The 22,950-nt window shown below is 38.5% G+C and overlaps 3 protein-coding genes across 4 annotated transcripts; 1 reads left to right on the forward strand and 2 right to left on the reverse strand.

The window, feature by feature from the left end:
- Positions 1-1,563: 1,563 nt before the first annotated feature.
- kdsr (3-ketodihydrosphingosine reductase) lies at positions 1,564-6,343 on the reverse strand. Its single transcript, XM_044019304.1, has 10 exons — positions 5,911-6,343; positions 4,786-4,875; positions 4,514-4,570; positions 4,330-4,395; positions 4,141-4,236; positions 3,740-3,931; positions 3,477-3,560; positions 3,302-3,385; positions 2,766-2,867; positions 1,564-2,686 (listed from the first exon to the last, which is right to left on the reverse strand). Exons 1-10 carry the CDS (start codon positions 6,097-6,099, stop codon positions 2,567-2,569), a joined length of 1,080 nt encoding a protein of 359 aa, XP_043875239.1. The 5' UTR covers positions 6,100-6,343; the 3' UTR covers positions 1,564-2,566.
- A 1,039-nt stretch (positions 6,344-7,382) lies between these two features.
- On the reverse strand, positions 7,383-17,069 carry vps4b (vacuolar protein sorting 4 homolog B). 2 transcript variants are annotated; one of them, XM_044033576.1, is made up of 13 exons: positions 16,775-17,069; positions 15,654-15,765; positions 14,190-14,290; positions 11,771-11,882; positions 11,222-11,372; positions 11,022-11,080; positions 10,768-10,887; positions 10,087-10,243; positions 9,809-9,957; positions 9,492-9,573; positions 9,182-9,401; positions 8,847-8,987; positions 7,383-8,758 (listed from the first exon to the last, which is right to left on the reverse strand). In XM_044033576.1, the coding sequence occupies exons 1-13, from the start codon at positions 16,793-16,795 to the stop codon at positions 8,657-8,659; spliced, it is 1,527 nt and encodes a 508-aa protein (XP_043889511.1). In that variant the 5' UTR covers positions 16,796-17,069; the 3' UTR covers positions 7,383-8,656. The 2 variants fall into 2 exon arrangements, with proteins under 2 accessions (XP_043889511.1, XP_043889521.1); XM_044033586.1 differs by lacking the exons at positions 14,190-14,290; positions 15,654-15,765; positions 16,775-17,069 and adding an exon at positions 13,025-13,256.
- On the forward strand, positions 16,950-22,020 carry LOC122782226 (vacuolar protein sorting-associated protein 4B-like; the record flags this gene model as incomplete). Its single annotated transcript, XM_044046509.1, has 11 exons — positions 16,950-17,009; positions 18,537-18,648; positions 19,107-19,236; positions 19,320-19,369; positions 19,490-19,609; positions 20,184-20,340; positions 20,422-20,570; positions 20,986-21,067; positions 21,216-21,435; positions 21,530-21,670; positions 21,772-22,020. Coding segments are annotated over 11 exons (1,323 nt in total), but the record flags the coding sequence as incomplete, so codon positions are not given.
- Between the last annotated feature and the right edge of the window lie 930 nt (positions 22,021-22,950).

Below are 22,950 nucleotides of genomic sequence, written 5' to 3' on the forward strand. Positions count from 1 at the left end.
TTATAGTCTCGTCATGTTGTTGTTTTTCCTGTGTATCTAATAGCAGACAAGGGAAATTAAAACGCACATAAACACATTCATTGGCTCCCAAAACCAAGGACGCAAACTAGGAACTTGTTTTTCCTCACAGGTGTTTATTTAGTTTATCATGTAAGAAAATAAGACAAAGAAACGTTCACTCACATTTTCTTTCCATGGCACACAAGGTGAAGGTGTTAAGTTTTTTGGCAGAAAGGAAAAACTAAAGTAAAAAGCCAGAAAAAAGAAAGAAAGAAGAAGAATGAAATGGTGCGTCATAACTTCCATGTTCAATATTCAGTATCTAATGATGAAATGGTTAATTTGGGGGAAATTAGTGAGAAATCATCTTTGTCTAAACGTAGTGTAAGCATATGTTTCTTTGCATAGCTTAAAAGGCATTATAACGGAACTGCTTTCACATGAGCTACATGTTCTATCAACAATGTGTTGGCTACCTCAAAGAAACAGAGAACGCCTGAAAGCAGTAAATGTACAGTTGTATGAAAATGTCTGAAGTGCAGAACAGTATGCCTTTTAACCAATGTCAAATGAGAACATCATCAAACACGAGTCATCCATTCCCACTTTCATTTCTTGGATTTCACTAAGGCTTCTTTGTCATACAAAGACTGAAAATTGTCAAAATACACAGGGAAAAAAAAGCATACACTGGAAGGTCACATTATTAAATGAACGGGTGAACCACGTGTGGGTTAGGCCACATTGTTCTGTGGACAGGTCCATTCTTAAAGCATTAGCTTCATCAGTAGTCATGTCTTAAGGCTAAGAATGGGTCCCCACACTGCTCCACAACTTTTTTTCAACTCTTTTTTTTTTTTTTTACAAACTAACTCTAAAGATCAACAGAGCAGCCACATTAAAAATGAATCTCAAATAAATTGCATTGCATCTACAAAAATTGTCTTAACACATTTTGGCTTATTTAAAAATAATATCACTAGGTTCTGATTCGTTTGCCTTGTATTGAAAGTACATTCTCCCCGTTTACGATGGACGCAAAGGAAGACTCGCAAGAGACGGCGCTGTACTTTTTCTCCCTTTTTTATGCAAGGTCGTATGATAAGTGTGTGATTTTTTTTTTTCCAAAGGGAAGGGAGCTACAAAGTCCTAACTGTGCATGGCAGAGTGACAGCAGGTCAAAAATCAGAAGGACAAGGCTCACACTTTTATCTTGGCCACCCTAGTACATTATCCTTAATGTAAAACAAATCTCTAGCGCCCTCTTCAGACTGGCAGGGACATGACTCGATCCAGCAAGTTCTGCCCTATATGCCCGTCATGACTTTCACCACCCCAACAGTTAGTAGATCCTCTGTGGATCTTAACGGGAGTGACTGGAAATGTGCACAGACACACAAAACTCTATGTAAAATTCGTACGTTTCCCTTGCACAGGTGAAAAATCACCTGAACTTGTGTGGTCCCCCCCATTTTCATTGTCATGGCTTTAACTCACATAGTACCTGTTTCTTTTCCCAACGAATTAAGCTGGAAATAAGCAGAAAATAATTTGGTGCATTTATTCCCGAGACAATAAAATTTAATGGCTTTTCTCTCCCTGGGGTGGGGGGGCGGTGGCTCAGTCACAGCAAATAAACACACACCATCACGCAAATTATTCACCCAAAACTGTGTAAAATTCTTGAAAATATTTTTTTCTTTTGGAGAGTACTGTATATTTTTGCATTGATTTAAAAAAAAAAAGAAAGCAACATCACATCCCCTCTTGCTCTCTGATATCAGTGAAGAGTACGGTTTGGTTCAGATGCAGAGCACAAAAGCAAAACACCCCACAGCAGACACAAAACGCTACGGGTCATAACTGGTTTCAAACACAGAGGTTATTCAGTGGAAAAGGAAGGTGCTTCGCCTGCAAAGACTTGCGGTACAAAAAAGAATGAGGGTCAAGAAGGAGAGAGAGAGATTCTAGTAAAGACAGAAACAATTCTTCCAGTTTGTAATAACATGCAACAATTATGGCAAAAGGTGAATGTTACCATTCTGATTTCCACTATAACCCGTGGTGGGAGGGATTTTCAAGCCATATTTGGCACAAATGGTGAGACGCTGCTGCTGCTGCTGCTGCTGCTGCTGCTGCTGCTTTTCCTCTCGGCGAGGGGAAGATTAACACTGTGCGAGACGAGGCAGGGTGGCCTGATATCAAATATTTAGGTTGGTCACAAAGTCTACCTACTTCAAAGAACAGGCTGTGGGATGTTTAGTCTGCCCTCATTCCACAAGATGTAAGGCTGCTCCGACAAAAGAAGCAGGTGGACACAAAAACTGAAAAGTCACTGGAATGCTCTGAGAAGACAATTTGAAATGGCTGTGAAGTCTACAGAGGGCAAGCAAAGAGTAATCATCTACCATTTTCTTTCATCCCATCAGGTATGCACTCAAAGCTTGGCCTATTTCCCACCTACGGTTGTGCACTTGTACAGCTGGATGAAGGGAAGGGACAGGGGCTGTGGAGGAGAACCAGGAGGAGGATGGGAACTGGGCTTTTGACGAAGGTAAGGCTGCCGCTACTCCCTCTTGTCGGCTGCTTTTAACTGCTCCCTCTGAATCATGCAGCGGCGCACAATGCTATCGAAACTCCCCAGGTAGAAGAGGGCGATGGTCCTGAATAATCCCATCGTAACGATCTGAACAGAAGATAAACTGAGGTTAGAAAGTGTAGCTCACACTTAATTCCCACTCACAGTATGACTCGTGCTCTTGTACCTGCTGGAGACCTTCTGTGATCGAGGTGACGGGTGACATCCCACAAGTGAGGGCTGACAGCATGTAACCATCAGGTCCGACTGAGCTGTTGAAATTCCCCTGCTGAAAAAGCAAAGAAAAAGTATTTACTTGATTGTTTAATTGAACAAGCAGGCTAGAATATCTTTATTTACTTTATTATTGGCCTCTACACTAGGAAAGAAAGCATAATAATGGGTCTCCTACATGTTATAACAGCTATTTCATTATTCTGGAAACACACTTCAACTGTTGCATGCTGGTTGAAACAAATATTATTAAGCTTTCCTTTTAAGGAGGTGACTTTTATAACGCAATGGAAGGCATCTTTGATTTATTCATTCTTCCTTTCATTAGTATGATTCTGTAGTAACACCTGTTTCACAGTATATGCTTTGGCCAAAAAAGCCACACTTTCATTTGAAAAATACAACAGATACACAAAAATGTTTCCAATAAATATACGGCAAAAAAACCCAAAAAGAAAAAAAGAGTGGTGATTGAACTGCATTGCTTACCACTGCATCTCGCACAATAATTTTGGCTACTTGGTCTGGTTGACACACGCCGGACGTCTCAGAGATTAATTTGGTCTCTAGAGGCTTTGAGAGAACAGAAAAACAAGGGAGATGTTACATGTGGGAAATTGAAAGACAACGCTGTTGCTGATTATTGTGTGGAAGAGTTATTCACCTTTGTCTTATTTTCCTCAGTCAGTCCTGGAGTGTCAGTGTCAGGTGGGTATGCCACAGTCACATAGATATTGTAGGGCTTTATCTGGAGCAGAAGAACAGTAACACTCTCAATTATGTGCTAGCTTTTGACCTTAATGATAACAAAAAAAAATAAACTGCAGTCACAAACTATCAGACACATAATGCAAAGTAACTTTAACTAAATGTGTGTAAATTCAGTGAATTTCCAGGATCGGCACATGAAAATGTGCTAAATCTCACCTCCATCTGAAGCGACTCTGCTAAGCCACGCAGGGCAAACTTGGATGGGGAGTAAGCTGTATATCCAAACAGGCCGATCTGACCTGCCTGGGAGGACACAAACATGATGCGGCCCATTCTTCGTTCCTTCATGGTGGTGATGACAGCCCGTGTCGGGTAAACGCTGCCCAGGTAGTTCACCTCCATCAGTTTCTTTTGGAAAAATGGCCAAAGTTCTCACATAATATAATGCTAATGTCCACAGCGCTCATGCAATTATGTGAAACAACAATCTAATGTTCTCTTCACGTATAAAAACATAAAAAGACTTATCTGTGGTCTTCATTCATTACGTCGATCTAAAGCAAGATTTTATTGTATTTATAACCGGAGTGGCCTTGGTGTTACGCATAGGCACTTACTTTAAAGCGGTCCACCTCCATTTCGTCAAACTTGCCAGAAATGGACGTTCCAGCACAGTTCACGAGCATATCAACAGGTCCCAGCTTCTCTTGAGCCTGCATGAAAGGAAAAACTCCACCTCAGCCCTTCAGCCCTGCATTATTGAATGAGTCTGAGATGTTCCACTGTGATGGAGAGGGTAACATTACCTGTTTTATCACACTTTCCACTTGATTATAATCACTGGAGACATCCACCGATATGCAGAGCACCACCTGAACACAGAAAATGTTACATGATCTTTTGGGATTTAATACAAACCGGCATTATCCTTTACAAACATTTTAACTGTCTTTCTTTTTAATAAAAAATGATAACACACTAAATCCAAACCTGCTTGTCATTGATGGCAAATTTCTCCACCTCTTTCTTTGCTTGAAGTAATTTAGCCTGAAGGGGAAAAAAGTACACATTTAACTTGCTAAATTAAAAATAAAGCACACCAAGCAAAGGCGTTGAGCAGATCCCTAACTTGATATAGAACCCGTTTACCTGGAGAATTAATCTCACCAGGTTTGACATCAATGATTTGGCTATGACAACTAATGGATTATGACAAATGCAGGCACAGAGGAATGACTGGGTTTAACGAGTTTTATGCTCACCTCATCTCGTGCCACCAACGTGATGAATGCTCCTTGCCTGTAACACTCCATTGCAATGCATTTCCCAATCCCACTTGAGCCTCCTGTCACCTAAAAGTTAAAAAAAGTACTAATTGACTAGTTGACTAATGAAATCAACATTTAGGGTGGTGTAGCAAGAAAAGCTGTACTTCTTATCATGCACCTTAACAGAGATAAAAAAGATATTGCCCTTTAAATGTTTTTTAAATGCTCTTGGATAAATTGTGGAGTAAATACATTATACATTTTATTGACATGGAAATTATGAATGGCTTTTTTTCCAGTGTCTGTGTAGGCCACATATAATCACAAGTCATATAATCAACGCTATATTAAACGTTATTGCATACTGCATATATACGCAGATCCATTACACACAATATTCCCCAGTGCAATCACTAACCACTTCACTCTGAGTGGTTAGGTCACTGTGGTTCATTATGCACTATGAATTTTTAATTTTTGTTTAAAACAGTAAGTAGCTACTAATGTGTCAACTTCATCTAGTCTGGATGGTCATTGAAATATCTGTAATTTAATTCTTCCTCTTTAATTAAAATATCAGATACCCAAAGTGACATTCTTCCTGCCCTCGATGGTCACTTCTAATATTAGTTGCTTGGTTAGATTAAATTTAACTTTCTCAAACACACAGTGGAGAAATTCACTTGTTATAGCAGCAAACAGTCAGATGTAGAAACAAATATGAGCAGAATGACCAATAAAAAGAACACAAATACTAAAAAGAATATTAGAATAACCAATTAAATAAAACTAAAATATAAGAGACAATTGTATTTTTTTTATTAAGATATTTGCATAATATACAATACACCCCTCACTGTGGAAAGGGGCGTGAAAAAGTGCTGTGGCAGGCACAGAAGATACAGTGAGGAGGAAAACATATCTACAACTGTTTACTGGGACAAATGACGTCATATTTGTAGACAAGCTATTAAATGTTATGATGGCCAAATATCCCCAGCAGGCATACAGAGCATTAACTGTGGTGTTTTTTAGTATAAAGGTAGCTTCTGAGTTACCTCACTGTGGAGTGGATGTTAGCTACCGGGCAGAGAGATGCTAGCTCTCCGGTGTACTTACCACGACGTGGGCCCCGTTCAGTTTCAGGGGTTTGGGGCTGATGAGAGGCGATATCATGTATAACAGCAACACAAAGGCAACAATGAAGGCAGCGACCACCAGAAGCATGATGAACGGCAGAAGGAGCCACCAGGAATTTATGAAAAGCCAATCCGCGATCGTGGAGATCAACCCTTCCTCAGAGGACATGGGTGAAATCTGGCAGTCGTTAGCTTATTTGCTAACTAGCAGGCCAGCTTCAACCGTGCGATAACGGTGCTAAAAGCAGGTGGCGGCCCTGGAAAAGGGGGTGGGGAGATGCAAAAGTCGGAGGAGGGATTGATGGTGGGCCTGGCGCTGGGTCAAAGACGTGGACAGTGGGGTTCGAAGCTAAAGTACCGGGATGGACCTTGGCCCCCGTGACAAAAACGCAGTCTGCATAAACCAAAACAAATACAACTGTGCACTGTGTACGGAGGATGTGTGGTTGCACACGGTACTTGTAGTCCTCAGCAGGAAACTGGCTCTACTATTACGCCCTCACGTTGTCTGGGTATGAACTACAACTTCCACAATGCAACGCACTGCTTTCTCATTCGCCGTATCCGTGTCAGGGCGGTTTCAAGTCGATGACCCTCAAAGTTGTGTCAATTAACTATAAAAACAGTAGTTTTATACACTAAGGAATATTAATCTCCATATAGTAAAATAGCTTGAAACTTGACATGAACAAGAATCCACTTAGGTGCTCCCTTTAAAATTATTTTACAGTAGCATTACAATAGAGCTGCCTTTTCATTCACATTTCTTAAAAACTTAACAGACATCACTTTCTTTGATAAACTGAAAATGTAATACATGGGTTTGGTTTTATTTAAATCCCCATTTTTTTCATCCTGTTTGTCTTCTGCACATTACCATTGCATGTAGAATTATCGTGGGTTAGCTTGACTGAAGTCTCACCTGACAAGTCTTCAATAGCTTATGTGTTTGCTGCTTTATCTCACTTTTGGACTGCATTTTCTGACTGGAAAATGAATGTTGTAAACTGCCCAATCTTCTGTGCCAAAGTCCACAGAGAAGTCAGCATTTTTAGCTTGCAGGGACACAGGAGCTGCTGGTCGACATAACTGTTATACAAGGATCCTTTCAAAATGAATTTATGCATTTTAGTTTTTCCCCTGAGTTTTTTTTTGTTTTTATATATTGGATTTGTTTAACGCCTTCACAACCCTTAGCAGATTCATTTTGCATTAATAGCCTTAGTTATTTCATTGTTTTACCTGTGTTCCACTAGAGAAGCACTTGTTTGGTACCTTCTACAATCAAGTTAATAAATAAAAATTAAAAAACAAGTTTTTCAATTGGTAAGATAATGTAAATAAGTATAAAATTAAAGTGTGAAACCTTTATTAACAAACCCACACCACTACTTAAATATGAAATAACAAGTTGTTGTTTTTCCCTTACAAAAAGTAAACAGCTGTTCCTGATATAGCTATAACCTTTATTTACATGTTGGAAATGAAAAACAGAAAATCGTATGCATGGGTTGACCTCTTCATAAAATAAAGGCTGAAGAGTTGGATACGTGTATAGACATTTACAGTAAGATAAAAGACATTTCCCATCAAAACTCAGAAGTGACAGCTTGCACACCTTCAGCGCTTAATAAGTACAATCTCTAAAAGAGCTTAAATGAAATGTGCAAGTATTCTACTTAGTTGTAATGACAAATCACTCATTTATGCAGTTTGACAATTTAGAAATAAACCTATACAAAAAAGGATTTTGCTGCATTTCTGGAAGGCACATGGTACACACCGACACTTATGGCTACATATACTCCACGCAGGGAGATGCATTCCAATGTTAAGTGTACAAGTTTGTGGTTTTCTTTCACCTGAACCACCTGTGTCCAGCTTCAACAAATCAAGCGTGTTTGACCAAATTTTGCTGTGTAATATTTTTTAGTGTAAGGCTTAGTTGTTTTTTTTGCAGTGTCTATGAAGAATAATTAGGCTGTGGGTTGGTGTGTTGTGAGAATAAACATGAGCTGAGTGACAAAGCAAACAAGTCCTTCAAAAAATAAAAAGGTAACATAATTCTGATACGGCACGATTCGTGATCCATTAAACCAAAATTGCCACTGGGGCTAATGCTGAGTATCTCTGTCAAACTCTGCTGTCTGCCACCTTGTGATAATGACATTTCACCAACACAAACCCTGTGAACGATCGCTTCCCCAGTTCACATCCCCACTCCAAGGTATATATATTCCAAAGTACAGTATACACAATAAAATGCTTGTTTTTCTTACTACAAGAGAGAATATATAAGGGGTAATTAGTCTGGTGAGATGTATTGACTAAATATTAAGTATGAAATAGCGATTCCTCACTTAAAATCTCATTTGCAGTAACTGTGTATATGTTCAGTTGGTTTCCATAATCTGTGTATTCAGCTCATCAACACCTTTATGCCTTGAGTCAACAACCCTCTAGAGTCTGTGGCATTGATTCTTTAATCAGGACAGTTGTAGATGGGAAGCCTTTAATCTTCTTTGGACACTGGTGAATATCAAATAAAAGTACACCTTCCAACTTTAGTGTGGTTATCAGAGTGGCAGAAGAGAGTATTCTTGCCTATTTATGATACACAACCAAATCTAGTGAATGGCCGAAACAGAGAAACAAACAAAACAACAAGGACAGTAAAGACAATCACACTTCTTTTGCTTTGGTTCAATTTGACCGATTCATCTTGCCTAGCCTTCCTGTCCAAAGTCATCTGTGAATTTTTTCAGTTTGTCCAGATCTTGTTCGTTGACTGTTGGCTTTGTGTTGGACAGAGACCTCAGCATGTCAGACTGAAAAGAGGAAAACATACGAGATGGTATTTTAAGAACGGGCTCAAACATGCATTTCTATTACCATCTAGTATTTTAATATACTGACCGTGCATACTACAGGCTCCAAAAGTTTGTCGCTAGGAACCTCCATCCATGTCATTTCAATTGCATTGGGATCACCAGGTGAGCATGGAGTCAAAAGATCCTCTATGATCATATTGGGGTCATTTCTGGATGGACCTCGTACCTTATTTACAAAAATAAAAAAGTAGCTATAATAAGACATTACACTAACATACAGAACAAGGCAGAGATGGCAGACTTCAGCTGTTGGTCATATTGACAAGTGCAAGTATGGAAACACGGACAGATAGACAGACACACACAGTAAAACACTCACACACTAAAAACAATATTTCACTCCATAATAATAAGACATACCCGCTTGAAGTGGGTTGCAGACTGGACCTTTCGAACTGGCTGCATCAGAGCGTCTCTGACGATGACACTGATATCTGCTCCTGAATATCCATCAGTCTTCTTGCCCAGAGTGACAAAGTCAGATTCATTGAGGCTGTTAGGAGTCGATCCCAGGTGGAGTTTGAACATGAAGGAGCGGGCGTGCTCCTCAGGCAGAGGGATGTAGATCCTTTTCTCAAATCTGAAACAAAGTATTATTAATGGACAGTCAGCACACACTTGAAGGGCCACATTGTTAATAACCACTTTTAATAAAGAAAAAAATATTAACCTTCTTCTGATGGCTGAGTCTAGGGTCCATGGGATGTTTGTTGCACCGAGTACCAGCACTCCCTCATTGTCATTCCCCACACCTGTACGATGACAACAAAAAATAAAATTAAAACATTTTACACTACCGGCAGCAATGATCTGCCGTATGTCACGCAGCTCTGCGTGTTGGCTGCACACTCACTGTGGGACATCTGCTATGTTTTACATAAAGTCTGTCTTATAGGCAAGAATAGGCAAGGGGTCTATTCCCAAAAAAAGCCATGTGACACACTCCGTGTCACAACATTCAGCAATTACTAATATTTTCACACTCACCCTGCATCTGAACCAGGAATTCTGTCTTTATACGACGAGCAGCCTCACTCTCGTTCTCACTTCTTGAGCCACAAAGAGAGTCAATCTCATCGATGAAGATGATGGAAGGCTTGTGCTCCCTTGCAAGGGAAAAAAGGTTCTTCACCAATCTGGGAAATAGAAGGAAAACTTACAAGACAAGAAAAAGGACTGTGCTGCTAGATGCAGCTTTTTCTCTTCTTTTTTTTTTACTTAACCCATGCTTGTGGATTGAAATGATTGTTGATGAAATAACTCACTTTTCACTCTCTCCCAGCCATTTGGAGACAAGGTCAGATGAAGAGATAGAGAAGAATGTTGAGTTGTTTGCCTCTGTGGCCACAGCCTTAGCTAGATATGACTTTCCTGTACCTGGAGGACCAAAGAGCAAGATCCCCCTCCATGGAGTTCTCTTTCCTGTTATTGAAGCGCAAATGTAACTTCAGTCTATAGTAGTTCAGTATCAACAACAATCATCAACTCCACAGATTTAGGCATGGTCAAGACAACCTGCTGGAGTTCACACCAACTGAGCATCACAAAATGAAAGAAATGTGATTTAAATGACTTTAAACATGGCATGGTTGTTGGTGACAGACAGGCTGGTGTGAGAATTTTAACACACAGCCGTCACTAGGGTTTACAGAAAATTGTCAAAAAAAAAGAGAAAATATCCAGTGAGCTGCAAGTCTCTGATGGAAAAATGTATTGATGATGCCAGAGGTCAGACTAGAATGTTACACTGGTCTGAAGCTTAACAGTGACTCATGTAACTACTGGTCACAACCAAGGTGTACAGGAGACCTCTGAACACACAACACAGAACTGTAGCTCCTGCCACTTTATAAGGTGTCCTGTGTACCTCATAAAGTGGCAAGTAAGATGTAGCATTATAGAAAAAAGGTAAAGAGGTGGTCTTCCTATTAACTAACATTGAATACCTGTGAAAAGGTGGGGGAATTTGATAGGAAGAATAACAGCTTCTTTCAGGGCTTCCTTGGCTCCTTCTAAACCAGCAACATCACTCCATTTGATATTTGGTTTCTCCATGACAATTGCACCTAAAAAAACAAAATGCATTACTTAGAAGTCTAAACAATGCTGTAGTAATGACATTATTACTTCCAATTCATAAATATGCAAAGCCCACAGAATACTTAATAGCATAATTATCACAGCATAAAATATTACAAACCTGAGAGCTGATTTTGGAATTTCTTTTTCTCTGGATCATCACCTTCATCACTTTCATTCCTAGACTCACAAACACAACATTGTTAAACATTGCTTGTATTGCCTACACATGGTTGGGCAATGTGACGATTTTTCACCCGGCTTTAAATGGCATGGCATGACATAAGCAGACATACCCCACTGCCCCACCCATAAACACACCCTTTATCATCTGACTGTGACTCTTTGACCGGCTTAGCAGGAGGAGCTTTCTCTTTCTTCTTTAGATACTCCTTCAACTTCTCTGCTCTGTCCAAGTATTCAGCACATTTTGCCCGGATGCTTTGTTTAGCTTTATCTCCTTGGGCTTCATCTGTGAGAAACAAGAGCACAAACGGTGAAAAGGTTACATTTTAGCCATGTCTGTCAGTCATATTATTAGATTGTGAAGACTGATCTACATTCAGGATTTTTTAAGTTGAAAAGGATTGTTAACATGGAGAGGACTGGATTGACAATGTTGGAAACTGAATGGCCATGTTAAAGGGTTGTGCTTTCTCAAACTCCATAAAGCAGCTTTGGGCACATTGAGGCACAATGCAAGTCTAAATTCCTATTATTATTATTGCCCGTTATTTTGGGGACCTAATAGGCTTCGAGTCTTATCAATGTTGTCAATAAAGGCTCTGTAATTATTAGAGTGCATGTGAATATCAGATAGAAAGAAACAACATACTGTATGTAATGCCAATGTGCTGTTTTAGGTCTTACATTTCACCACATGAAGGAAGTACTGAACAGCAGCCTGGTAGAGACGCAGAGCCTCCTCAAAGTTCTGAGCTTTATCCTCCTGAGCTGCCTTGCTGGCAAGATCAATTGCTTTCTGAAAGAAAAAAGAAAGAACAACTTTAGAAACTTTTACATTGGCCAGTGCCAGGACTGGCACTGGCACTAGAAGGTCAATAACATAATAGATCAACTTTTATTAATAACAATCTCAGGTTTACCAATATCATTTTTTCCTATGGCCGATGCCAATATTTATAATTAGGGTAGCTGATGTCCTGTATATAAGGCCAATTTAATTTGACTAGTATGTTTGACTAGTGTGCTTTTTTCCCCCTCCATTTGATATGCAAACAAATAAATGATATACAGCATTGCTTGACTCAAACATTTATTAGTGGCGTATGGTCACTTATAAATTTTGAATTAAATCGATGTAAACAAAATATTAGCACACAAAATAGGTAATTAAAGCACTAGACTTACACATTTAAAACTCTTGTAACGCCCATATATTTGTCATAACTAACTGATTAAGATAGATCAAAATATTGATCTTCATTACATGAAAATACCTGAAAAGAAGGTCTATTTAAAAGAATGAGTCATGTCAAGTAGCTTTACAAATGGCCTTTATGCACTGTACTTCATTATGTAATGATATTATTAAACGCCATGACATCACTCAAGCACTGGTTTAGTTAATGTCACAACAATAGAGTCTGGAATGTCTAGGACTTAAATAATAAAAAAAATGATTGTAAATAAACACAACCATATCACCTAAACAGTCTGATATAACCGCTTTCTATCAGAGGTTGCTGTGTTTTTAAAAATTCATATAAAATCACTCACTTAGCAATAGTAATCTCATTAGCAGGCTCTACGTTAGTCAGTAGAAAACACCTGCCATCGTTCAGCACGTAATGTAACTAAATAAATCATACACATTGCGCACTAGTCGTAGTATTAGTTTTTGGTGATCAGTTACTGAAAAGTTAAATACGGAATTTATGTCACGTTAGCTGTGCTAGCTAGCATGCTAATTAGCAGCTAATGCTTCGATCGTTACGTTTAAAACTACCAGAAGCATCATAACCGGACACTACCTAACACAAGTAGCTCACACTTTTAGTCAACACAAACAAGAGCAATTTTGCCGGTTTATTTCAAGACGTGGACAACTTTGATACCGCATTTACGCCTTGTGTTTAGCTCCGTGTTTGTTCTTCAACTTACCTGTAAATTATTGTTGGTAGCCATAAGGGCCGATCGCTTTGTCCAATAATCCAAAGGAATATTACACCGCCGCGGCTAAACAACTCTTCTTTCTCCTGCTATGAAGTTTAGCCCGACAAGTGCAAATTTAACGGGGAAATCAAGCTTTTTCAGACTTGTTTTCGTTTCCTGATCGCTACCGAGTTAGAGCTAGGAGGAAACTTCCGCATTGAAAAGTCGATACTGGCGTACACGGAATGTGATGACGTCAAGACGTACAAGTGGCTTGCCTTTGGTGTGCCAAAAATAATTTGTCTGCTAGAAACTGATTCGGCCCAACCCCTACACATACCTATGGAGCGGAGAGGGCGACGATTTTAATATAGAAGCCTCCTCAATAAAACCCCAAAGTGTTTTTGAACCAAAAATATGAGGAGTCACATATCACTTTTTGGCAACTGGAATATCTCAACTGTTTACATTAGCCCTTTACAGGCATTTCAACAGGTGCCAAATAGTACAGTGCCATAAAGATAATTGAAAAACCAGATCATTTCTTTATTAAGAAAACATCTGTAAAATATTTTAATCACTGTAGTTTCCAAGCACATGCATAAACAATACCAACTAAAGACATACCCTTGCTATCACCACGGATGTAACTATTGTATATTTTATTGTATTTTAATATTGTATATTTGCATGTGATGACGATATACAAATGACACAGTTCCAGCTGAGCCCGATCATTTTCTGGTGGACAATCACTTTTTTGGCACGCCACCTGCAGACTCACCTTAGCTCTCTTAGCCTTAATTCAGATAGAAATGCTAAAGAAAATGCAAAATATTTCAAAGATTATAAGCAGCAGAAAAAAGTTACATTTGGGCTTGCATGTCCTGGATGACAAATGCTGACTCAGCACTCCTAACAAATATCTTGGTTCTAAACATATAAAGCACAGACTAGGGGAAAAGGTTACTCTTATGTGTACCACTTTAGCCCCATTTTTATTTTTGATGCAGTTGATGTGGCTTATGTGGTTATCATAATCCATAGCTAATACCCTTTACCTCTCATATGTACAGTGCAGTCAGTGGGTTTAACCATTAAAGGAGACCTATAATGGGCCACAAGTCTGACGACCTGTGTATATTTCTGAAACAAAGTGTAATTTTGTAAGAACCTCTTTATTCACGAGGTACTCCTGAAGTTCTTCCACTCTATCCAGGTACTGTTTACATTTATCTCTGATCTTCTGGTTGCCATCTTTACCCTGTGGTTCACCTGATGATGAAAAGAAGAGCATTCATTTCATGTCATTTGTTGTTACACTTTTTTAGTTAATAACATTTTATAAACAATCACACACACACACACACACAAAGGCTTGTGCACACATTTCCTACTGTTGTTAGGACACCGCATTGACTTCCATTCATTTGGACATCTACTGGCCTCTGTGAACTTCTGAGTAATTACCAAAACACTGTAACTTCTCGCTATGGCCTCTCACAGGTGGCGCTGTATCTCACTATAAGTTAGTGTGTATTACATCAGTTTCCTCCTTGACCTATATGTCACAGAAAAACAAGCAGCGAGATGGACGATGACATGGATCATGCTGTGGTTCTGTATGTTTATACAGTTTATATGTTGGTTCCTTCTACTTCTGAGTCAAAGACCAGCGGAGGAAATTCTGACTCCATTCCAACTAAATGTATACATGCTGGAGTAATCTGACTATGAATCACATTATCCAGGTATGTTAGATTGACTAAGACTAGCTCAATTTCAGTTGGACCAAAGTGATTAGATTAGGGAACACATATTCACTATTAACTAGGTGCTCACTAGCATGCATAAATAGCACACTAGCCCTTTATTTGTAATTATTAAGCACATATTAACACCTTATTCTACCTCTATTACGACATGAATTAACATTATTCTACCTCTATTACGACATGAATTAAGATTTTTCCTGATTAAGGTGTTAATATGTGCTTAATAATTACTAATAAAGGTCTGGTATGCTACTTATATGCATGTTAGTAAGCACCTAGTTAATGATGAATATGTGTTCCCTAATCTAAAGTGTTACCCAAAGTGTTTACATGACATTAAGAAAACCAAATTGTTGTCTTAGTCTAACTAAAGTCAGATTTTTTACATGCATGTAAACACGCTGACTCTCTCTCTCTCTCTCTCACAGACACATACACACACACACACACTCGTTCTGTGTGCAGCACAGAATTGTCTCCACAGGCACAAAACAAAACACACAGTCTCAAACTAAAAGACTTCATCTACATTGTGTGAACCCATTTTTACCATGGTTTAAATGTAGCCAAATGTAAAATTATACACTACAACTTTAATGCACATTTCATAATCCACATTTCCCATCTTAACTTTAATCAGGTTCTCAAAAATTAGTTTGTTTGTTTTTTGCTGCTAAATTTAGACCAGGCTTTGGTCCTTATGAGGACTACTGATCCTGAAAATGTTAGTGTTACAGACCAGAAAAGGCCCTAAAAAGGCTACAAAAATTAGTAAACACACAAATATTCACACACACACACACACACACACACACACACACACACAACCATCAAAATGATCAGATGTTGACATTCTGACCCACGTTTTACAATATGCAGAAAGTACTTGACTGCATGTTGGTACGAGCGAATGGCCTCCTCATAGTTCCCAGCCTGATCCTCCTGTGAGGCCTTCTGGGCTACAGCAATGGCTTTCTGCAAGAGCATGTAATGAATCAGTATTATGAATAATGCCACCTATTATGATGGGAACCTGCTATTATTGAATATCAAGAGAACCCTGCTTTATATGACATATAAAACACAAACAGTAAATTAATCATTTCACACACTGACACTGAATCAGGGGACTCTCTTCTTATGCATGTATGTACACCACTGACCAGAACAAATTCCTAGTAATATGTAAACTCTTCTTGTATTAATACTTGAGTAAGTCCTGAAAATTATTTTGGTAGAAGTTGAAGCCACTTTTTATAATATTACGTATTATAAGTAAAAGGCTTAAAGTATATAACCTTTACTGTACTTAAGTATCAAAAGTAATTTTCTGAAGGTTGTGGGTTCAATTCCTAGCGCTGCATGTCTATATGTGTCCTTGAGCAAGACACTCATAACCACATGTTGCAGCATATGAATGGGTGACTGGGTGAAAACTATAGTGTAAAGCAGCTCATCAAGACTAGAAGAGCTCTATATAAATACATAAATGACCAACTCTTCTTCTTCTGATTTTATTAAGAAAGATAGTTAATAGGTAATGTATTGGAGTGAAGGTAAAAGTTGCGAGAAATATAACAAACAAAGTAAAGTACAGATACGTGAATATTGTACTTAAGTACAGAAACGAAATATCTGTACAGTGTTCTTACATTGCAACACTGTGTAAACTTTACCTGTCAATCGGATTTCTGATTGACGTGAATCGCTATTTTAGGTCAGTGATGACATTCAGTTGACATAAACATACAAATACCAACACAGACAACGTCAGCACAGCAGACTCTGACTGCATCCGCACACAATTTTGGACTGAATCCTAATCAAACGTCTGCTTAAAAAAGCAAACATCAGAACAGCAAACAATTAGGTCATACACACGCTGCGTTGTTGTTCCCACACGTAACCAAACTTGTGACACCCGCATCAATAATCAACAAACAGGCAGGTTTCCGGTTTCAGCGAACCTCCTTATTCGACCTACCTGTAGATTCGTTGAGTCCATGTGGAGAAATAAAAACACAGCTCGTGCTCCTCACCAACCTTGTTTCGTTTCTTCAGTGGTGTGTGAGCCCAGTCTCCGCACAACCAGTTCCTGTTTGCTTGTCACTCCCTCCTCAGCACTGACACGAGCGTTCCAGAAAAGAAACTAAGAAAGTTGCCGGCCCAGTCTGAGGAATGGCAGCGATGCCAGGACAAGGGGAAAGTCTGCTGAGTCTGTGAGTCACGGTTGTTGAGTAAGTTGCTAAGACAACGCAAGAAATAGAGCCTTTAATAATTATCTGTGACCGAGTGTCTGATTGTTTACACTCTGTGAGACTAGACATGGCTACACCAAACAAGAACCGCTTAACATGTAAAAGACAAATAGCTGTTGTTGTGGGGCGATCAAAAGTAATATTTACTTGACTTAATTGTGTGAAGACTGTCTCTTCCACTAGAGGTCGCCCTAAGATCATTGTTTCATAATCAAGGACGCTAGTGGCCCAGATCTTAACAGTTAACTTTTATTATTCAGTTTTAACTTAGTTGTATAGATATAATTGTGCATCATATAAATCAGCGTTTCCCAAACTTTATATTCTGAAACCCACTTTTTAAAGACGACAAACTGCCTGACCCAATTAAAAATATAACTAACCATTCACAACAAATGTGTACATAATATCACATTTGTGACTATTGGCATGAGACCTGTTGCTGTGGCAACCACGATGGGGAACTTCACCTGTTTTTGATCTTTGATCATATATCAAAGCATAGTGGTGAGTGCTTTGAATCCCCTACTGCATTTCTGCCAGAAATGCACATTTTATGGTTTATATTGCATGGCAGTTTACATTAAATAAATGACATTGCATGACTAAATATTCTTTGTCTTGACGTCATCGCATTTTGTGTTGACCAATATCACTTCTCACTTTTCTCCTCGAGCTAACCCAGAAGCAATTTGGGGGGAGAAATGATTTTATAGTTAACAGTCTATTTGAAAGGCGAAACTCTAAAGCAGACAAGAGAAGAGTTGTTTACTGGTTTAACTGACATTTGTCTCAGCTACTGGATAAAATCCTCAGTCCACATGGCTACCAAATCTAATTTAAAGGTAAGTTGAAGACTAACCCTGGAGCTAAACAACAGGGCAGCATTACAACTCTCAGTGTACAGCCTTGCGGAAATGATAATAACTAGTGGAGGAATATGTTAACATGGTAATAAAGTTGTATTAAATTGAAAATTAGCCGCTAATTTACATGTTGTCTCCTAAAAAGACACTCACTTCTGTAACCTTTGAAGCCTGAGGTTTGATGTTTTGCGATGAGCGACCAATTAGCAGCACAAGTTTCATGCGACAGACTTCTGACACTAGGTAGCTATTTACTATTATAAGGTTAAGTTCATACCCTCATGCAGAGGTAGACTGACATTTGCCCTTTTTTTAAAGATTATAATTGGCATCGGTTGGCTTTTTATTTAACATATTTTTATTCTTAGAAACTTGATTAAGACTGCTCTAAAGATTATTTATTTGCCTTCTTGTAAAAAGAAATCAGTATCTCATATATTGGCTTCCCCGATTTGTAAAGATCGACACCAGCCATAGAAAATCCAGGTCAACCTCTAACTATATTTATAGTTTTTATCTGTGATTGAATGATTGTTATTGACCTTGTTTTCTCTGTCAGTGCCAGAATGGGCATTTGCCAACGTACAGTACAGTAGCTCAAGTTGTGTCTCTTTTGCTTCAGAAAGCCATCAAGGTTGCTCACCAGGCAGCTAAGGAGGACAGGGCTAAGAACTACGAAAAGGCTCTGCGTCTCTACCAGGATGCTGCTCAGGGCTTCCTCGATGTTGTGAAATGTAATAAGACATAAAACATCACATTGTCAGTCATTACCTTATATTCACATTCACTCTGAAAAAAACGTATGCAATCTTTCAAGGTACCCAAGCCCAAGGTCACTTTACAGAGTTTGAGAGAAACGAGGAAAGCAAAAAGTATTGTGTACATTGTCATAGCAATAGTTGTGGTAGGAATAATGAGAGAATGCACAGACAGCAGTGCAAACCTCAGCCAGGGACATTCAGATTGCCAGTGTCAAGAAACTCCGCCATCTCGCAAATCTGCCATTCGGATCAATTCAATATGTTCAATTGAGTTATGCTCCTCACAGATAGACTGACAAATATAACAAAAACACAACCTTATTGGAGGTAGTAAAGGATTTTTCTGCTTTAATGTAACTTGTATTGATCGTGCCAGATTGAGCCACAAATCATTATTATGTCACGCCTGCTTTTTTTTTTGTCTCTCACAGATGAAGTCCAGAGCAAAAAAGCCAAACAGACCTTCGAGGGAAGCTATACTCGATTCTTAGACAGAGCAGACAAGTTGAAGGAGTATCTACTGAAGAAAAAGAAAGCTCCTCCTGCTAAGCCTTTCAAAAAGTTACGGTCTGATCATGGCATTTTTAACTTGGCATTTATATATAATAGTATAGATTTTGATAATGTTATGTTTGTGAGTCTAGAAATAATGATGACAGTGATGAATCAAAGAAACTCCAAAGTCAGCTCTCAGGTTTGTAGTATTTTCTGCTGTTAAATAATAAATATTATGTAAGTTTTGCATATTTATGAATTGTAAATAATAATATCATCGATAAAGTGTTGTTTAGACATCTTTATTTAATTTTTTTAGGTGCAATTGTCATAGAGAATCCAAACATTAAATGGAACGATGTTGCTGGTTTAGAAGGCGCCAAGGAGGCACTGAAAGAAGCTGTTGTTCTTCCAATCAAGTTCCCGCACCTTTTCACAGGTATTTAGTGTTAGTTAAAGGTTCAGTGTTTAAACATTTGTGATGTAGAGTCAGACTGCAGAGCGCAACACACTACACGCCATCACAACTCGCTCCACTCTCTCTGCTGTTTCCTTCTTCCTCTTTGTTGCATTATGCATCTGATTTTTGTGCCATACTTCCCCGTTTATATAGTAGAGTAAGCTTTTGTTTCGAAATGTAAAACGTGCCCTTGCCTAAAACACATTTACATAGACTTTATTTATTATTTTAAAGCCATTATGCACTTATTCAAACACATTTGTGAGTCATATATTCAATTTTTTGCAATATAACCTACACTCAACATCAGTAGGACCTCTTTACCTTTTTCTCTATGTGGCCCTCTGATTGACTGGTGACCTTTCACCCTTTGTCAGCTGGGGTTGGCACCAGCCCCCCCCCCCGCGACCCTCATGTGGAGGATGAAGCGGTAGAAAATGGATGGATAAAAGACATCTGTTTTATATGGAATAGTTATGTCAGTGGAGTTCATGGATGTTTTTTCCACTCAAAACCACCAGAGACAGAATTTAAATCTGTGGTTGAATCACAGGAAAGAGAATTCCATGGAGGGGGATCTTGCTCTTTGGACCTCCAGGTACAGGAAAGTCCTATTTAGCTAAGGCTGTGGCCACAGAGGCAAACAACTCAACATTCTTCTCCATCTCCTCGTCTGACCTTGTCTCCAAATGGCTGGGAGAGAGTGAAAGGTGAGCATGGGTTAGGCAAATTTTCTTTTTCTATTTCTTCTATTTCATGTCCTGCAAGTTTTCTTTCCTTCTACTTCCCAGATTGGTGAAGAATCTTTTCAGCCTTGCCAGGAAGCAAAGACCGTCCATCATCTTCATCGATGAGATTGACTCCCTTTGTGGGTCAAGAAATGAGGACGAGAGTGAGCCTGCTCGTCGTATTAAGACAGAATTCCTGGTTCAGATGCAGGGTGAGTCTGATATACTAAAATACCTGTAATTACTGAATGTAAGTTTTTCAAACTTAACAGTCTGCATTTTAATGTTACATTGTTTTAAAAATCATCTGAGATATCCCATTTTTATACTAACCCTAACCCTTATTATAGAAGAATAATAGAAATACAATTCACAATTAATCCTTATTAATAAATTATGTGTATTTATCTCTATGCAATGATTTTATTGGTTATATGTTTGCAACCCTCCAGGACCAAATTCTTGAATGTGCAAACTTAGTTGAATAATAGTCTAATTGCTTGGTAAGGGGAATTAATATAGGCAACTTTAAGAAAAATATCCCTCCAAGGATATCCAAGGGTACAATATTGCTGTTACCTTTTTCCATCATAACTATATTTTACCCTAGAATATTTTTCTTTACAGGTGTGGGGAATGACAATGAGGGAGTGCTGGTACTCGGTGCAACAAACATCCCATGGACCCTAGACTCAGCCATCAGAAGAAGGTTAATGTCTTTTTCTTCTTTGAAAGTGGTTATGAACCATGTGGCCCTTCAAGTGTGTGCTGTCAGTTGTCCACCAATAATAATAATAATAATAATAATAATAATAATAATAACAATAATAATAATAATAATATATATATTTTTTCAGATTTGAGAAAAGGATCTACATCCCTCTGCCTGAGGAGCACGCACGCTCCTTCATGTTTAAATTCCACCTGGGATCGACTCCTAACAGCCTCACTGAATCTGACTTTGTCACTCTGGGCAAGAAGACTGATGGATATTCAGGAGCAGATATCAGTGTCATCGTCAGAGACGCTCTGATGCAGCCAGTTCGAAAGGTCCAGTCTGCAACCCACTTCAAACGGGTATGTCTTTAATATCACAGTTAATTCTGTACGTCAGTGTAATGTCTAATTATAGCTATATATGTTTCCTTTCTTATTTTTTGTTATAAATAAGGTACGAGGTCCATCCAGAAATGACCCTGCTATGATTGTAGAGGACCTTTTGACTCCATGTTCACGTGGTGATCCCAATGCTATTAAAATGACATGGATGGAGGTTCCTAGTGACAAACTATTGGAGCCTGTAGTATGCACGGTCAGTATTAATATATATATAAAAAACTAGATGATAATAGAAATATTCTGTATGTTAGAACCAGTACTTCATTACCATGTCATATTTTTTCCTCTTTTCAGTCTGACATGTTGAAGTCTCTGGCCAACACAAAGCCAACAGTCAACAAACAGGATCTGGACAAACTGAAAGAATTCACAAATAACTTTGGACAGGAAGGCTAGGCAAGATGAATATGTGAGAGTTTCTCTTTTTTCCTAACAGCTGATTCGGAATGTATTGCCTATTTTACTGTGTTTTTTTGAGAAAGCAGCATCAGATCCATATTATATTTGTTGATATATAAAATTTGTTAATAAAGGTTTCATACTTTCAAATTTGACCTTTATTCATTCATAGTCTCTAACCAGTTGACAGTTTTTTTTCCTTTATAAAATTAGATTTGTTGTAGAAATTCAAATGTACAAATGCAATAAACAAGTGCTTCATCTAGTGGGGCAGAGAGGTACTGCAACGTAATTCAAAATAATTCTGCTCAGGGTTATGAAGGCAAAAAACAAAATCCCAGAATTAACATTTGTGTATTCTGTAGGAAGCTGTCTAGCTATTTTTTTGGTCCATTTTGGTCAACATACTTTCTAATTTCAACCATTCTGGTATTAAAAAATTCAAGAATATTTTTATGCAATTTTTATGACCTACATATAAATTTCATAATTTCATATTAACTTTACCTATTATTCCCAGATTATTCCAAATTTGGAAGACAATTGTTGGCAGTTTTCTCAGTTTGGAAATCCTTGTGTGAAAACCATTTATTTCCACTAGATGTCGCGCTAAGATCATTGTTATGGGTTCAATGAAGTGTAGGTGATGGGCACATCTGCCTCCAGTACCTTAAGTAGATCCAAACAGTGAACTTTCATGAAATCTAAGTTAAAGAGCATCAATACAAAATGTACAATATGATGCATAAAATGCCAACAAATAACATTTTGACAAATGTTCGACATACATCATGGGGGGGATGGGGGTCATTGCATTGACTTACACTAGTTTCCCGGAGATTTACTCTAACCTTAACCATAATTACTACTGGCCTAATCCGAACCCTGACCCTAACCCTGCCTCAACCTAACCTTAAAACATATATTCACCTTAAAATGTAATAATTTACTTTGTGGGGACCTGCTTTATGTCCCCACAAGGAAGACAAGTCCCCACAATGTGACTGTGTAAACAGGTTTAGGTCCCCACAATATTAGTAATACCTGGACACACATCACACATACACGTTTGCT

This window comes from Solea senegalensis, linkage group LG1 (genome assembly GCF_019176455.1).
Source record: "Solea senegalensis isolate Sse05_10M linkage group LG1, IFAPA_SoseM_1, whole genome shotgun sequence".
In the NCBI taxonomy this organism is placed as follows: Eukaryota; Metazoa; Chordata; class Actinopteri; order Pleuronectiformes; family Soleidae; genus Solea; species Solea senegalensis.

What these genes read in the sequence shown, in the direction of transcription:
- vps4b (XM_044033576.1), bottom strand. Translation starts at nt 16,795, where the DNA reads ATGGACTCAACGAATCTACAG. An exon ending in TCACAGTCAGATGATAAAGG is followed by an intron (nt 11,081 to 11,221) that starts GTGTGTTTATGG and finishes TTGTGAGTCTAG; the next exon opens with GAATGAAAGTGATGAAGGTG. An exon ending in TGGAGCCTGTAGTATGCACG is followed by an intron (nt 8,759 to 8,846) that starts GTCAGTATATTA and finishes TCCTCTTTTCAG; the next exon opens with TCTGACATGCTGAGGTCTCT.
- kdsr (XM_044019304.1), bottom strand. Translation starts at nt 6,099, where the DNA reads ATGTCCTCTGAGGAAGGGTTGATCTCCACGATCGCGGATTGGCTTTTC. An exon ending in TGGAAAGTGTGATAAAACAG is followed by an intron (nt 4,237 to 4,329) that starts GTAATGTTACCC and finishes CCTTTCATGCAG; the next exon opens with GCTCAAGAGAAGCTGGGACC. An exon ending in CAGAGTCGCTTCAGATGGAG is followed by an intron (nt 3,561 to 3,739) that starts GTGAGATTTAGC and finishes CTTCTGCTCCAG; the next exon opens with ATAAAGCCCTACAATATCTA.